Source organism: Rattus rattus, chromosome 8 (assembly GCF_011064425.1).
Source record: "Rattus rattus isolate New Zealand chromosome 8, Rrattus_CSIRO_v1, whole genome shotgun sequence".
Lineage (NCBI taxonomy): Eukaryota > Metazoa > Chordata > Mammalia > Rodentia > Muridae > Rattus > Rattus rattus.
In genome coordinates, this window is record NC_046161.1 from 61,586,716 (window position 1) to 61,602,646 (window position 15,931).

Genomic DNA, 15,931 nt, shown 5'->3' on the forward strand with positions numbered 1-15,931 from the left:
TCTGAGAATATCAGATGATCCGAGAGCCTCGGGGCGCCAGGAGTGAGACCCAGCAAACACAAAAGTCAGAGGTCAAAAATCTCAAATTACACCTTGATGAGGAGAATCTGAAATGTGTCTGCCATCAAGGCCAATGATTTGGAGCTAGGTCTGAACCCTTGAAGGCTTTAAGAAATCCCCAGTCTTAATGGATTCACTATCCTCCTGCCTACTGCATACACCTCCTCCTGAACACTTGGTGTATTTCAGCCCTCAGACGCCATCTTTTAGTAGGACAAAAAAAAAAAAAAAAAAAAAAAAAAAAAAAAATTTTAGGCAGTCCTAAACTGGGGGTCCAACTTTTTTTGGTGGGGAGGGGAAATAGCCAGATTTCATTTCCAAACACATGTGGTCCCTGGGAAGTGAACTACAGATAGCCGTAAAGACTTGCATAGTTAGGAAGGAAATGACTCCTCCTCTTCCTATCATCCTCAAGAGGGCTGAAGTGTGGGGTGGGAACTGCAGCTGCTTACTAAGGCTGAGCCTGACCCTGGAGACTGCCCAGCTCCTACAGCCGCAGAGAAAAGGATTTCTTATTTTGATCACTTCTCGTATGAAAAATACACTAGCCAGCCACGGGATCCTGTACACTCTGCAACAGTCTAGGGCTGGGTTTCTCTTTGAGACGTGAATTGTTCTCTATTTGTGTATGTGCGTGCACATGTGGAAGCCAGAGGCCCACGCCAAGTTCTTCCCTCAACGGCTTCTCTACTATAGTTCAATATATATATTTACATTTATTTCTAACTGTGTGTGAGTGTGTGTATACAGGTGTGCATGCATGTGCACGCATTAGCATATCCATGAAGTCAGAGAGGAAGTGGAATTTCTTGAAGATGGTGCTATAGATGGTTGGGAACCAGCTGTTGTGGGTGCTAGGAATTAAACTTGGGTCCTCTGGAATGGCAAAAGCAAGTGCTCTTAACTGAGCCATCTTTCTACCACCATCTTGATTTTTTGTGATTTCCTCAGAGTTGGAATTACAGGCACATGCCACCATGTGTGTGTTTTATGTGGGTGCTGGTAAATCCATGCCCAGGTCTTCATGTTTTCCCTGGTTAGCAATCTACTGACTGAGGCATTTGTCCAGGCCTGTCGTTTCTAAGAAAACAAGATACTCAGTATTGTATTTCTGTATCAAAAGTGCAACAGAAACTGGTGAACTGAAGGCTATATTGATCTCCTATCTCCTAACAAGAACGTTTGACAGGAAACATCCACACCCTGCTTCACATGGTGGAATTACACGCGGATGTTCTGTTTCTCCTCGGAATAACCAGATGTACTTTTCTTGGCAGTTAACTTGATCCACTCATGGTTTTCTTCCCCCCACACTCTGTAAAGTGGTGCTGGGCAGGCAGAACGTGTTTGCTGCTTCCTGACGTGACGACAGGGAGGGAGAAAAGCTCTGGACCACACTTAGCTCCAATGTACAGTCACCCACAGGGAGCCGGAGCGCAGGGAGACAGGTAACCGCCGGTGGACACTCACCTTTGGCTTTGCTCTCGGCTTCAGTTGCTCTAACTTCTTGGCAGCGGCTTCAATGGATGCTGCAGCTCCCAGTAACTCAGTTTCTGCAATGACGGTTGGGTCTTCTGGATCTACCCACTCTGTTCCTAAAATCAGTCCGTGGAGAGTCATACTTGGTGGGTGCAGACATGAGGGTGCTGGCGTAATCACAGACACAAGCTAAATATGCATTTTGGATGGCTCTGTGAGCCTATTCTCTCAGACCTGTCTAGATCTCCAACATCTGGATGTAGGGATAAGGAGCGCTCGTCTGTTTTTCTAAACCAGCTACATGTGCACAGCTCTATCCATAGGAATGGCAGGCAATAAGTAGCTTCAAAATTCCAGGGGTCGAAGCTTGAGTATCACTCCACCTTCTGATGTACACTTGTGAGTACATGGTATCCCTAGGAGACTCTAGGGCATAGAACTTTGACATTCTCTTCAGGGAACATGTGGCAGAGGGTGGGGGGGAGGGAGAGGAGAAGAGGGGGGAAGGAGGGAGAGAGAGAGAGAGAGAGAGAGAGAGAGAGAGAGAGAGAGAGAGAGACAGAGAGAGACAGAGATAGAGACACAGAGAGAGACAGAGATATTCCCTTGGTGAATAAACTCTGTGCGAGTAAGGATGGGCAAATGGTATTCCCTATATATAAGAATATTATTATTAGTATTATCAATTACTTATAAAGTACTTATGTGTATGCGTGGTTTGCTTGCATGTTTGTGTACCATATGCCTGCCTGATGCCTGTAGCAGCTAGAAGATGACATTGGATCCCCTGGAACTAGAGTTTCAGATGGTAGTGAGCTGTCACAGGGACGCTGAGAATCGAACCTGGGTCCTCTGCAAGAGCAACGAGTGCTCTTAACCTCTGAGCCATCACTCCAGTCCCCGATTAATTTTTGGGGGTATGATTAGAGGTTGAAACTAGGGCCTAGCATGTGCTAGGCGAGCACTCTCCTACCTTCATCCCTCCTTCCTTGCCTCCCTTTGTTTTGAGATAGGGTCTTAGAAAGTTGCCCAATGAGGCCTTCAATTTGCTCTGTAGCCCACTCAGGCCTCAGACTGGCAATCGTCTTGCCTGAGGCTCTGAGCATCTGGGAACACGGGAGCTTATTGTCCAAATGATAATAAATAATTCGATGAATACCAATACAGCTAAACGTAAACGGTGAGACTCCCGAGAGAAGTGGAGTTTAGATGAATTATTCCACTTAGGTAGAAGCAGTCCATACGAAGACCAGGGCAAAACCGTGCTACTTTAAACATTAACAAAACAAACTCTAGTTCTGTGCCTTTTATTCCTGCACACTGCATGCTCCTGCCTTGCTCCTCTGAGCTAACACAGTGGTACAGGAGGACATGAGGCCCTGACCCACCTTTCATGGCTTCCGCTGCCTGGATGAGCTCAGTCACAGCACCGGCAACTCTCTTGGAGAGAGCAGCCAGCGGATGCTTGAGTTCTGGGGTTGGCTTCTGAAGGATCTGTGGGTGGAAGACACATCAGGTGCATGAGAAGAGGGGGCTGCTTGATGGGGGTACACGTCTCTTGGTAGGAAGGGACATCTCTGTGAGGGACTTCAAGCTCTTGAGAGACAACAGACTCACACAGAGTTGGGATCAGGGGTCCCTCTGATACAGTTAGCAATGATAACAGGGGAGGGGAAGAGGAAAGGGAGAGAGAAGGGGAAGGATCTGGGGGGAACTTAACAAAGGATGGGATACGGCTAAAACTCATGCAGAGTTCTAAAAGAATTATGAATTTTTTTTCTTTTTTCTTTTTTTCGGAGCTGGGGACTGAACTCAGGACCTTGCGCATGCTAGGCAAGTGCTCTACCACTGAGCTAAATCCCCAACCCCGAATTATGAATTTTTATAAAGAAGCCAGGCAGTGGACTCACAGTGGCTGTGATAGCATGCACAGGACCTATGAAAGATCAAGCCAGACAAACTCTTATCATGGTGAGGAGGGGGTCATACAGAATCCCAGTCCATGCTGAGGAGCTATGGCTGTAAGGAAGCCAGTTTTCAGGGATGATGTCCATGCTCCAATAGCTGGCCCTATAGCCACACACCTTTTCCATTAACAACAACAACAAAAAGCTCAGGAAACTGGAGGCAAATGCTAGTAGAAAAAGTAAATGAGGAACTAGATGGGAGGAAATGGGGGTGGATTTGACCAAAAGACATTATGTGCAGGTATGAAATTCTCAAACAGTTAAAAAAAAAAAAAAGATACTGTAAATTAAAATCCCGAGGAGAAGCCATGGTGACACATGCCTGTAACCCCAGCACTTGGAAGGCTGATGCAGGAGGATAGCAAGTGCCAGCCTGGGCTAATAAGACTCAAATAACATAAATCTATATGCCAATATACACAGAATTGAAAACACTGCAATTCTATCTAGAAAATGTGGGTCTGCTGCCCTGTCGTGTTTAAGAATCTTTTTAATAGAAGGTTGTATTGGTTCTTAGAGAACTTTATACAATGAGTTTTGGGCAAAGTGTAGAAAATTCAAACAAATCTGTAGTAATGAAAAGCAGGTCACAGCTGCCTGGGATGTCTACAGGTGAGAAGTACATCCATTATTCACTTATGGCAGCGCTTTCCCGAGACCCAGGGATCGGTGCTGCGTTTTACTCTATTAAACCTCATTAAAGTGGAGGGGAGTTACAGGTGTGGGAACTGGAAGCACTTGACTCATCAAACCGCAACTACTGAAGATGTCTGCGGCTGGGAGAAGAGCCCTTGAGGTAGTCAGAGTGCCACTTCTGGGAACAGATGGCCCTTTAAGGTAGAGAGCAGCACTGAGGTAAAGTGTCTTAGCTCTGGATAGCCAGGAGGAGAGTTGTTCTATTTTTAATTCTGCGATTAAGTCAATGAGATTTCTGATCAGGGCATGGACCCAGATTAACGTTCTGCCAGGGATGCGAATGTTGTTAACCCTGCCTCCCAGATCTCCAGCTACAATAACAACTGGGGGCTGGGAAGCTGGTGTCAGCATCTTGCCTTGTGGAGCATAATCATCTAAGGTGAAGCAGTACGGAGCATGTGCAGGACGCCAATGGGTACTCAGGAGCTTCTTAGAGCAGCCTTGGTGGCGCTGCCTATCGAGACCCGTGTATGCTGAAGGTTAAATAGATTCTTATGGAAAGGCAGAAGTGGGGTTCTCTAGTCAGGTGTTCTAAATTAGCTATCTCCTTTTGAACAGTTTGAGAGATGGTCTATGTTCTGTGTTCCTTTGTGTGTGTACATGTGCACTTATATCTTTCAGGTACACAAAAAGGTTCTTACGTATTTACATGGATGTGTGTTTGGTCTCTGAATGTATATGGCGTGCACGTGAGTACCTGCCAGAGGCCAGGAGAGGCCATCAGATCCTGAGTCATGGGCAGCTGTGGGCTCAACCATGGTTTCTGGGAATCAAACTGCTGTCCTCTGCAAGAGCAGTCAGTGCTCTTAATCACTGAGCCATCTCTAGGCTTATGTGCAAACATTCTTATTGCAAAGAGGGCATGAGTTCTTCTCATTTTATAACACTGGCTTTATGCCATTGAGCTGGTTCTTCTGTTAATGGTCTCACTTTGGGCCCAGCCCGTTCTCTGAAGACTGTCAGAGAAACAGCATGTTTCCTACATCTACCGTAAGTATGGATGGCAAGGAGAACAGCTGTATAGAGTAACGGGAAGAATCATGGCACACCGTCAACAGATTCACCAGCCATCTAGGTAGGTCAGCAACACGGAAGGCTGAGTCTCAACTCTACGGGAGATTCAAGAAGAATCTTGTGTTTGAACACCAACCATGTACCATGTGAGCAGCCATAGGGAAAGCACACATAGCCCATTCTTCCTAGGGTCCTAGAACAGAAAGCAGTGGCACCCCCTCCTCATCCTGGCTTCCAGTTCACACCAGCATTTGCTGTGATGGCTGGAACTGGACACAGCACCTAGACAGCCCTTAAGTAGGGTGCCTGGATGTGTAGCCTGGGGATGCTTCCTGGACCTTCTCTAATGTTTCAGAGACTCTGGACCCCTTCCTTCCCCTCAGACAGGTGTCTGTGTGTATGTATGCGCACGCACATATATGCATGTGGCTGTGTGTGCGTGCATGAATGTAATGTGTAGGCCGGAGGACAATGCTGGGTATCTGTCTATCGCTCTCCACATTCTATTTTGAGACAGGGTCTTTCACTGAGTGTAGACTTTGCCAATCAGAGATGCTCCTGTCTCATCTCCTCAGTGTTAGGCTTGTAAGAATGTGGTATCATGCCAGCTTTGATTTTTTTTTTTTTAAACTTGGGTGTTAGGGACTCAAACTGACGTTCTCATGCTTGGCTGGAAAGCATTTTATTCACCACACCATCACTGGTCCCCACCCCGTCTTTTAAAACAGGATCTTTTATTTTGTTCTGACTAGTCTTAAACTTACGACACTCCTGCTTAAAGTCGCTGGCTCTATTCATCCTCTTCTCTTCTTTTTCTTTCTTTGTGAGACTGTGAGGTGGGGTCTTATTATGTAGCCCTGGCTGGCCTGGAATTCCCTATTAGAGTGTGCTAGCCTCAGACTCAGAGATCCATGTGCACCTGTTTGATGACTGGGCATGCCACCATAAATATTTTTAGTGTGTAAACGTGTGTGTGTGTGTGTGTGTGTGTGTGTGTGTGTGTATGTGTGTGTGTGTTGGGGTGCATGCCCGTGGAGGTCAGCTGTATCATACCTCTGTGGAGTCAGTTCTCACCCCCCACCTTTACACGGGACACGGGTTACATCAAACCAGGTCTCAGGAGTGTGTAGCACCCACCCACTGAGCCATCTCGTTGGTTCCGCACGTATCTTTTATTACAGTATATTGCTGTAATTGCTCGTTTTTCTATTAGTGATTGCTAGTAGTCTCTGACTATTTCTGATTTAAACTATCATTTCTAATATGCATAGGAAAAAGCATATAACAATAGTTTGGTGTACTCTGCGAGGTATATAACATATACCTTAAGGATCATGAGGGATGGTATACTGTCCTATAGAGAAGAAGATGTTGCTGGAAGCCTTTCTGCTCTATTCCTTTGACCCTGTATGTCCCAGAGGCATACTCATGGGACCAAGTCTTCTCAGGTTTGTCTACAGAGGCTTAAGGAGTTCTTTCTTTGGTTCATGTAGTTTACAGAGCCTTTCATTCACTGGAGTTCAGACTTTGAAAGCCTGAGGTTTAAAATCCCAGACTACCTTTTTTTTTTTTTTTCCTTTTCCCCTGAGCCAGTTTCTCTGTGTGTAGTCCTGGTTGTCTTGGGATTCTCTCTGTTGACCAAGTTGGCCTCAAACTCACAGAGATCCACCTGCCTCTGTCTCCTGAGTGCTGGGATTAAAGGCAAGTGCCACCAAAGCCCGACTATTTTTTTCCGAACAAAACTAATAGCAACAAACAATACTTTAGCAATGACTGCAGTTCTCTGGATGAACATGAGTCCTTAAAAACCTGAAATAGTTAACACAGGAAGATAATTTAAGAAGAAAGCAGTGGCTGCTGGAACCAGAACAGAGCCAGGGATAACAGGAGTGAGGACCTGCTCCTCGTCTGTCACTGAACTGTGGGATGACCTTAACAAGGGAAAGATTTTCGTGGGTTTCAGGTTATTCATTTGGTGTGCCAGTTCATGTGGCAACAGAAAGAAAAACAAAGAAACCCAATGCTTGGCAGGTGTCTTCTAGAGACAACAATTGTGCACCTGAGGTGGCCTGGGACTTATTTTCATTTCTAGGTTTGGGAAGGGTGGAGTAGAGATGGGAGGTGACAAGTCATACACACACACACACACACACACACACACACACACACACACACACAGAGACATATATGTTAATGGCGTTTTCCCTGGCTCTTGCACAAACTCTCCTGGGTTCTGCTCCAGCGCATACAAGGTTCTAAATATGACTAGAAAACAGGGTCTACAGAAACCTAAGGGTTATGTACCGACCATAACTGTGACATATCTGCTGCCTAGAATTTTCTGTCTTTGCCCTCTAATCCTAGCTCCACAGTGGATACAGCAGGCTGGGGCTCCCTTGACGTGACCTACAACATTCACTCAAGGGTGGTGGGAAGCCACTGGAGGCTAGGAGGCTACTCGCAATGATTCTCTTTAGTAGTCATGGGGGCTGGTGTTCTCTATATTTCTAGAATGCACTTGGGTCTCTGTAATAAGACTTCCCAATATGGTGTGTGTGTGTGTGTGTGTGTGTGTGTGTGTGTGTGTGTGTGTGTGTGTGTGTGTGTGTATGGGTACACATACAGCACATACATGTGTTTGTAAGGCTAGAGGTCAGCATCAGGCATCTTCCTCAGCTGCTTTCCACCATGTTTGTTGAGACAGAGTCTCTCACTCAACCTGGAACTTGCCGGTTTGGCTAGACTCTGGGATCCCTCTGTCTTTACTAGACCCAGAACTGAGATTTCAGGTGTGTGTTGCCTCATCCAGTTTTTTTACATGGGTGCTGGGGATCAAATTCAGGTCCCTTGTGTTTGCATGGTAAGCAAACTGAAATATCTCCCCAGCTTGAGAGACCTTTCAATGCCTTAAAAGGTTGGCTTTGACTTTCAACTTACCTGACCCCCACCACTGCCGCCTCCTTTTATCCCCTCATCCTACCCCAGGCATGTTCTTTCTGCCTCTTTGGTGCCAGAGTGAAATCAGATCCTTTGAACTCTCACTGAGACTTCCTGAAGGCTGCACTTTCTGCCCAGTGTTCTGGATCAAACCTGTCTGCCCAGTATAGACCTAGACTCATGAGAGATGCTGGCAGAATGCTCTAAGAGGGGTTTTCCCTGGGGAAAGGAGGTCTTCCCCTATATCAACCAGGAAGGGACAAAGATACACAGCTCTGCCCCACCCTGCCCATACCCTTCCTTACCACCAAGACGTGTTCTAGTAGGTCCAGGTAGCCCAGGGTGCACTCCGTGCCATACCGCAAGGCTCTGGTTCGCACCTCTTCACTGACGTCAGGGTAGAAGGATGCTTGCTGGAGACAGATTGAGTGGGGAGGGGGAGGAAAAAGAAGACAATATTGACATATTAAATCAAGAAGAGCCACTTTTAAGTTCCCAGCTCAGCAGTGCTGGGTACCCTGGTCTCTGAGGTAGAAGTCTACCTCTGTGACCTCTGTGAAGGCCTTCACCTCCATTCTCTGGGTGGGAGTTGAGTCCCTCCCTCCTGTCCTCATGCTTCTGCAGCAGGTCCTTCTGCAGGCTGGCACCCTGGGGACAATGACAGAAACATCTGGAATCTGGTACTTTCTACCCCTTCTCACCTTCCTTCTCCATGCACTAAAACATCCAGGAAGATTCACAGTTAAGGCTTCCCACAGGAGGGTACAGAGTGGCTCTGTCTGGCTTCCTGTCAGCAGCAGCAGAGTTGTTACAGCATCTCTATGACCCAGGCTAATGAAGCCCATGTTCCCATTCAACCTCCCAAGTTGCAGTCACAGCACAGTCTCTGTGACCAGAGCCCTTAGGTTCCTGGGAAGCTTCAGCTTCAGCTAGCAGCTCCCCACTACCCTCAGGCCCTGTAATAACTCATGGCACATTATACACATGCAGAGATAAGCAAGCCAGAGAGCTCTGGGTAAGTGTCTCAGGCCTTTTCCCTGTACCATGACCTGCCACCTCTAGTCATCCATGACAAATTGTTTGAGATGTTGTTCTGACTCTCAGGACTGCTGGAGGAAAAGTGTAAGTGTGAGACGCCATCTTTTATTTGCTACAAAAGGAGACCATATCTCTTTAGAGATTCTTCCACAGTTTCACTCTGGAAAGAACTTGGGAAGCTTACAGGAATGCCTCAAGCAATACTCCCAGTAAACCATCAGTCACGGCAAAGGCATAAAACATGGCAGAGCCCGTCTCAATGTAGCAGGCCTATAATTTCAGTCACTTGGGGAAGCTGAGTATCCCAAGTTTATGACCTGCCTGGGCAACTGAGTTTCTGTTTCAAAATATTTGTCCTGGCTCCCCATTCAGCCCCAGAAGTCATGCTCAGATATGGCAAATTGGTTCTTCTGTGTGATTTCAAAAGCTTTATTTTTTTAAAAAAGAAGTCCTGTGTTGGAGACAGGAGTGATGGCTTAGCAGTTAAGCACACAGAGGACTGGGGTTCAATTCCTAGTACTCACAAGGCAGTCACCACTGTCTAACTCCCAGGGGATTTGGCACCCTCTTCTGGCTTCAGCGGGCAATAGGCACACACAATCCCAAGCCATATAATAAGAGAAAATGGCACAGGGAACTGACCAGCCTGGTTTTACAGTCCCGCCCCTCTCTTAGGGATGGGCAGTGTGGGTTGCAACACCCTCCCTTGCCTTGGCAGACATGGCCAGCAGCTGTCATTGAGGAGTCAGGTTAGACTATCCTGAGAACTAACAAACCTCAGAGACAGAAGTTAGGGGGCAGGGGATATTGGTGAGGGGGTGTCCAGAACTGGGCTCTTAAAATCCCCCTGTTTCCTCCACGTCTCTAAGCCTGCAAATGTGAGACACAGTGTCAGGCACGACAGTGGGTGAAACAGGCCATGGTGCTATCCAGTGGCCTCACCAGAGCAGGTTACCAAGAAGAGTTGGGGGAAGGGCACTCTTGCCAACTGTGGTGACTCTGTAACTTGGCAGAACCTTGGGGGAGGACAATCTGGCAATAATGAAAGGGTTGTACAGTCTGACTCCCCAATTTCACTTCTGGGATTCTTCCTAAGCAAACACTCCAAAGCACAGATAAATCAAACAAAGATATTTCTTACAGTAAAGTTGTAGGGGAGTTGGCGGAGTGCCAGCCAAGCATCCAAGAGGCAAAGGGGCTTTATAGCTAGCACCCTATAAACCGGGCATGGTGGTATTTCCCTGTAAGACTAGAGCTCAGGATATAGAAGCAGGAACAGCATAAGTTCAAGGTCATCTTTATCTGCATAGTGATCAGCGTGGGATATATGAGACCCTATCTCAAAAACAAAATGGTAAGGCTCGCTACAATAAACACTGTAGACAATCTACCTATCAATCAGACAGTAGAGGAAGGGAAGCACTGGCTAACAGAATATCTGTGGTCATGAACAAACTAGTCAGAATGCCAGACAACACAGGACTAGCCACCTTACATGCACTATAACAAGAAGTAGAGAATTAAATCTAAGGAAAACACAGACACATGAAAGCAGAGTACGGAAACACACACAGGTGAAGTCACCCGGGACTGGTGAATCCGGCCATTCTTTTAAGATCAGGCAGCATGGGATATGTTCACCTCCACATTTGCCCTGGCTCCCCGCTCAGCCCCAGGGTCATGCTCCAAGAGGGCAACTAGGATCTTCGATGTGACTTCAAAAATCCTTTGTGTTGGGGCTGGAGAGATGGCTCAGTGGTTAAGCACACTGGCTCCTCTTCCAAAGGACTGGGGTTCAATTCCCAGTACTCACACGGCAGCTCATAACGGTGTAACGCCCAGGGGATTCAACGCCCTCTTGCTGGCCTCAGTGGGTACCAGGCACAATGTGGTCCACAGGCATACATTCAAGCGAACACACTCATACATATAATCAAAAGACAACCTTGGATGCCATTCTTCAAATGCTTTTCACTATCTGCCTGCCTCTGTCTCCTGAGTGGTTAAGATTAAAGATGTGAGCCACCATGCCTAGGCCCACTTTAGACAAGGAGCCCCAAGGATTCCGAACTCTCTGTAGAGCCAAGACCCAGGATGAGCCAAGGCTAAGCACACCACGGCCTTACTTTTCTACCCGATCTCCTGTCTGTAAACAGGGGAACCCCCCTAAGAGAGACTACGAAATCTGAGCTGCTTTCCATTTCTGCTCTAACCATGTTCCTGATGATATGAGGACAGTTACAGTTTGAATTGGCAGTGCCACCAACAGGCTTCAACACTTGTTCCCCAACTGCTGGTGTGCTCTTTGGGGGAGATTTTGGATCCCCTGGGACACAGGGCTAGGTGGTAGATTTATGTCACTAGGGTATGGACGGTCCTTGAATCTACTTCCCTTCTGGTCCTTCAAGATATAACAAGTCATGTCACAACTCCCTTTGTCATGGAGCTGTCCCAGCCAGGGTCACCTGGTATTCCTAAAACTGGAGACCGAAAGAAACATCTCTTCTCTTTCGTTGCTTGGGTGTGTGGGGAGAAAAGGGTGCTATAGCAATGAGAAAACGTAGTTAATACATGGACACAAGTGTCTGTCAATCTATCACTAACCACAGCAACCTTGACCACCAGGCCTGGGAGGCCACGGGCAAGCATATGTTGGCCATAGAGTCAGAGAGCTGGTTGAGCTCTAGTTCTGTAAGTTCTGGTTTTAGTTCTGACCTTGGTCTGAGTGTGCCTGGGTCCCTGATCACCTGACAGACTGGAGTCACCACTCTTGATCTTCTCATTTAGAACCAAACTAGAAAACCTGCATCACAGTCCTTTCACACCTCAGAGGCGCTCTGGGCAGGCACTGAAACACCAGTGATGGGTAATCTTGATTACCAACTTGAGATTAAGAATCACCTAGGAGACTCTCCAGGCACATCTGTGAGGGAGATTCTAGGGGCACAGCCGAGGTGGAAGACTCACTCTAAATGAGCGTGGCATCATTCGGTGGGCTGGGGCGCTGGACTGAGTAAAAGAGAACCTGAGTCAAGCACAGAATCCTCTCTCTGCCTCCTGACTGTGGCTATGGTGTGGCCAGCTGCCTTACGATCCTGCTACCATAACTGTAAGTCAAAGCAAACCACCTTGTTTCGAGGGAGACCTTTCCCCAGGCTGCTGTAAACTGTGCCTTCTCCATGTTTGTCTACAGAAAAGTTTAAGGTGTGAGGCTGCTCCCTGCTCATGTTCCAGTTTACCTCCTCCTCCAGGACACTGACTGGGTCATTTTCAACAGAAAGCTATCTATCCATCTACCCACAGCAATGTTCCGGTCTTTACCTTGCAAGCTATCAACATATCTGAGACAGCCTTCCTGCTCAGATTGGCGGTGGCAATCACATCCTCTTGTCTACATGAGTTCCCGGCTGCCACTGCTTTGGCTGTTGCCATGGTGATACCTTTCGTCATTCTTATTGATTCCTCGGGTGATGATGTCTTCTCAGGTATGTCTTTTGACTGGAACACCTCGAAGTCAGAGACAGAAGAGGTGAAAAGTCAAAAAGGAAAGGACAAAAATAACCTACTCTTTTCAAGCCAGGCTGCCATTAGTGTCTAGGAACCGAGCTAGCAAGCTGGAGATGTCACATGGCAGGAAATTAGCCATCTCATTTGAGGGCAGTAAAGAGTCTTGCTTTTAGATGCCAGTGTGGCAAGCCTCTTACACCGACATTTGACTTTCATGGAAACAACATGGCAAGGAGGAGGTTGTTTTGTTTTGTTAAGACAGAGTTTCTCTGTGTAGCCCTGCCTATCCTGGTATTTGATCTCTAGACCAGGCTGGACTTGAACTCAGAGATCTGCTGCTGGGATTAAAGGTGTGCACCACCACTGTCTGGCAAGGAAGAGGTTTCTAAGGTGCTAACTTATCTATGTGCAAATACCACCACCCAGTATTTATATGCTGCCTTCTTCAGTCCTGAAGTGGACTCTAGGGCAGGATTAACTGAAGACCTCACTTTGGATGACTTCCTGTTCACTTTCCATAGGTGTGAGAGTGGGGAAGCATTTGGTCCTGTAATTCTTAGCTCGTCTTAAAAATATAGCCACGTGGTTCACACACACACACACATTCACTCATTTTCTCTCTCTCTCTCTCTCCCTCTCTCTCTCACACACACACACACACACACACACACACACACACAAGCCTCAATGACTTTATGTTAGTTAAGGCAAGCTGCTTCTGCTTCACCCCTACCTGGTCTTTCTCTTTATTACGAAGGACTAGCCCTGCGACTGTATGCTGCATGTCTATCCATCCCTACACAGGAGCGGCTGGCCTGTTTTCAGACCTAAATAACCAGTTATTGGCATAGGGGACTCCCCTGAATAAGCAGGGGACCCATGCAGCATTCTTGCCATGTGACAATCAGTCAAACATCACTGCTCCTTAAAAATGGCAGTGACAATTAAGTACCTCAGGACCGTAAGTCCCTCGTGCAGACCTGAGGACACAGTGGGATGATGCGTGTGACACAGAGCCCTCCAGACTACTGTGTTCTCCAGGCATGGGCTCTGTGGAAACACTCTGGGTGAATTCACTGACTTTTATCTACTTACTTTATGTTCCATTTTTCACATATGTGTGTAGGCAGTATGCATGTTTGTGTATGGCATGTTTTTTGGCCTGTGTGTGTGCACACATGTGCATGTGTATGTGCATGCCTGAGGTTGGTATCAGGAATCAACTTTATTCACTGAGGCAGGGTGTCTCAATCAAGCCCAGAGCTCACCGATACGGCTAGTTTTGCTAGTTTGCTTGCTTTGGGAATGCCCTGTATCTACCTTTCAAGACCGGAATTGCAGGTGAGCTCCTGTGCTGGTATTTATGTGGGTTTCTGGGGATCTGAACTCCTGTCCTCATGCTGGTATCCAGTGTAATAACTGCTGAGCTCTCTTCCCCATCCTTCCAACTTAACAATGTGGATGATTCCTAAGCCACTGTGATACACTCACAATCACCAAGTATCTATAATCTCCCAGGATATTCTAAGTTCCAAACCTTCCATTCGATTGACACCATGGGGATCTACAGCTGTCTGAGCCTGCATCTGGACCCCAGATAGGACACACTTCATCCCATGGCATCCACACAGTATGCCTTAAGGCCTCATCTGCTTTTGAGTTGATTATGTGTTCTTTAGTTTCTTCTTTAAAACTGTGAACTAACTGTATGCCCTAAGCAGGCCCCATTCAAGGCAGGGAGAAAGAAGCCAAGGCTCACCCTAATAATACCAGTGGAGTTACTCATTTCTAGTGCTGCCCCTCACGTCACCTTTGCAGATGACCCCGCAGAGGCTTGCGTATCCTCTAAAACGCATACCTGTGGGCATACCTACTACAAAGAAATACTGGGGCAAAGCTGCTCACCTCCTGGGCATTTTCACTTGTGGGGATTAGGAGGAGTTGATGTACAACTAACTGTGCAGGGCACAGAGGAAACAGAACATCTCCACCATAGCAGTCCCAGGTGCCCGTAGCTCTACAGGGCTAGAACGAGGCAAGAATGAACTGAGCTAGTGCCTCTAAGGAGAGACACCTCAAACAGAAAGGAGCCAGACGCTGAAGAGGGTCTCGCTTAAGGCATCTAGGCCTTTCCCCAACAGTGAGCCTTAAACTCCACATGTGGGCAAACAACATGACAAGAAGGAATGCGTATGATCTCCCTTACCCACACACAAGGCTTGTGCAAACTGACTTTCTTCCTCTTGGCCAAAAATCTGTAATCCTTCAGTGTCCTACTGTCATTTTGATGGACTGAAGCCTGGAGTGTCCTGAGAAATGCATATCAATATTAGGGATGTGGGCTAATCATGGCTAGGGATACAGATCGGTAGAGCGTTTGCCTGGCACACATCGAGCCCTGGATTCAGTCCTCAGCACCTTCATAAAAGCAGGCATGGTGGTGAACGCCTGTTATCCCAGCATGTAGAGGTAAAAGCAGGGGGATCAGAAGTTCAAGGTTATCCTCAGCTAAATAAGAGTCTGAGGCCATCCTGACCTACACACAACCTTCATTCACAAACAAACGGTCCCAATAGATCCTAGCCACACTCAGTGGCATACAGGTAACCAACTGCAAATGCCACCAGAAGGCAGATGAGTAAGGCTTCCCAGGCCAGGAGGTCTAGGTAGAAGCTCTGTAGGTTACATACTGCGGAGAAGCCTGTGTGGCAGTCATATGTGGGGCAGTGTCAGGTAGATGAGGGTGGCGGCTGGGTACTCACTGTGAGCTCCTGTTTTATGTACTCGATGGTGGCCTCAAGTGCCCTTGTGCCCCGGGTGGCCTCGTCTTCCACTGCCTTCACAGTCTTAAGAAGGGAGGTGACATTGGTCACCATCACCTGCACGGGGAGAGATAAACAGAGGATACACTGTCTCAGATGCAGTTTCTGACCCTTCCATTTCCAGACCAAATGGCACAGAAGAGATCTCCTTCCTTCACACGGGGAAGACGCTCAGATCTTTCCGACAGCTTGGTTTACAAGTTCCTCATCCTCAGCCCCAGTTGGAGACCCACTCTACCTTGGCGGCTCCCTTGAGCTGGTACATGGAGGGGTCATCAGCTGGCTTGCTGGCAGCTCCCTTGGTAGCACCAATGAGATCGGAAAGGGCCTTGGCCACGTCTTTGATGGCATTTATCAGTACCACCTGAAACAGCAGAAGTCGTCTGGTGAGTGGGGGGTGACCTTCACTGC

At 47.4% G+C, this 15,931-nt stretch overlaps 1 protein-coding gene across 1 annotated transcript in view; it reads right to left on the reverse strand.

Moving 5' to 3' along the window:
• The window catches only part of Tln2 (talin 2), a 237,056-nt gene that overhangs the window by 21,757 nt on the left and 199,368 nt on the right, over window positions 1–15,931 (reverse strand). Inside the window, exons 47-52 of the mRNA XM_032911227.1 lie at window positions 15,759–15,884; window positions 15,461–15,577; window positions 12,513–12,698; window positions 8,459–8,566; window positions 2,928–3,033; window positions 1,531–1,655 (exon numbers count right to left, since the gene is read on the reverse strand). Coding sequence (XP_032767118.1) covers window positions 1,531–1,655; window positions 2,928–3,033; window positions 8,459–8,566; window positions 12,513–12,698; window positions 15,461–15,577; window positions 15,759–15,884 — 768 coding nt within the window. The remainder of the gene's footprint in view (window positions 1–1,530; window positions 1,656–2,927; window positions 3,034–8,458; window positions 8,567–12,512; window positions 12,699–15,460; window positions 15,578–15,758; window positions 15,885–15,931) is intronic.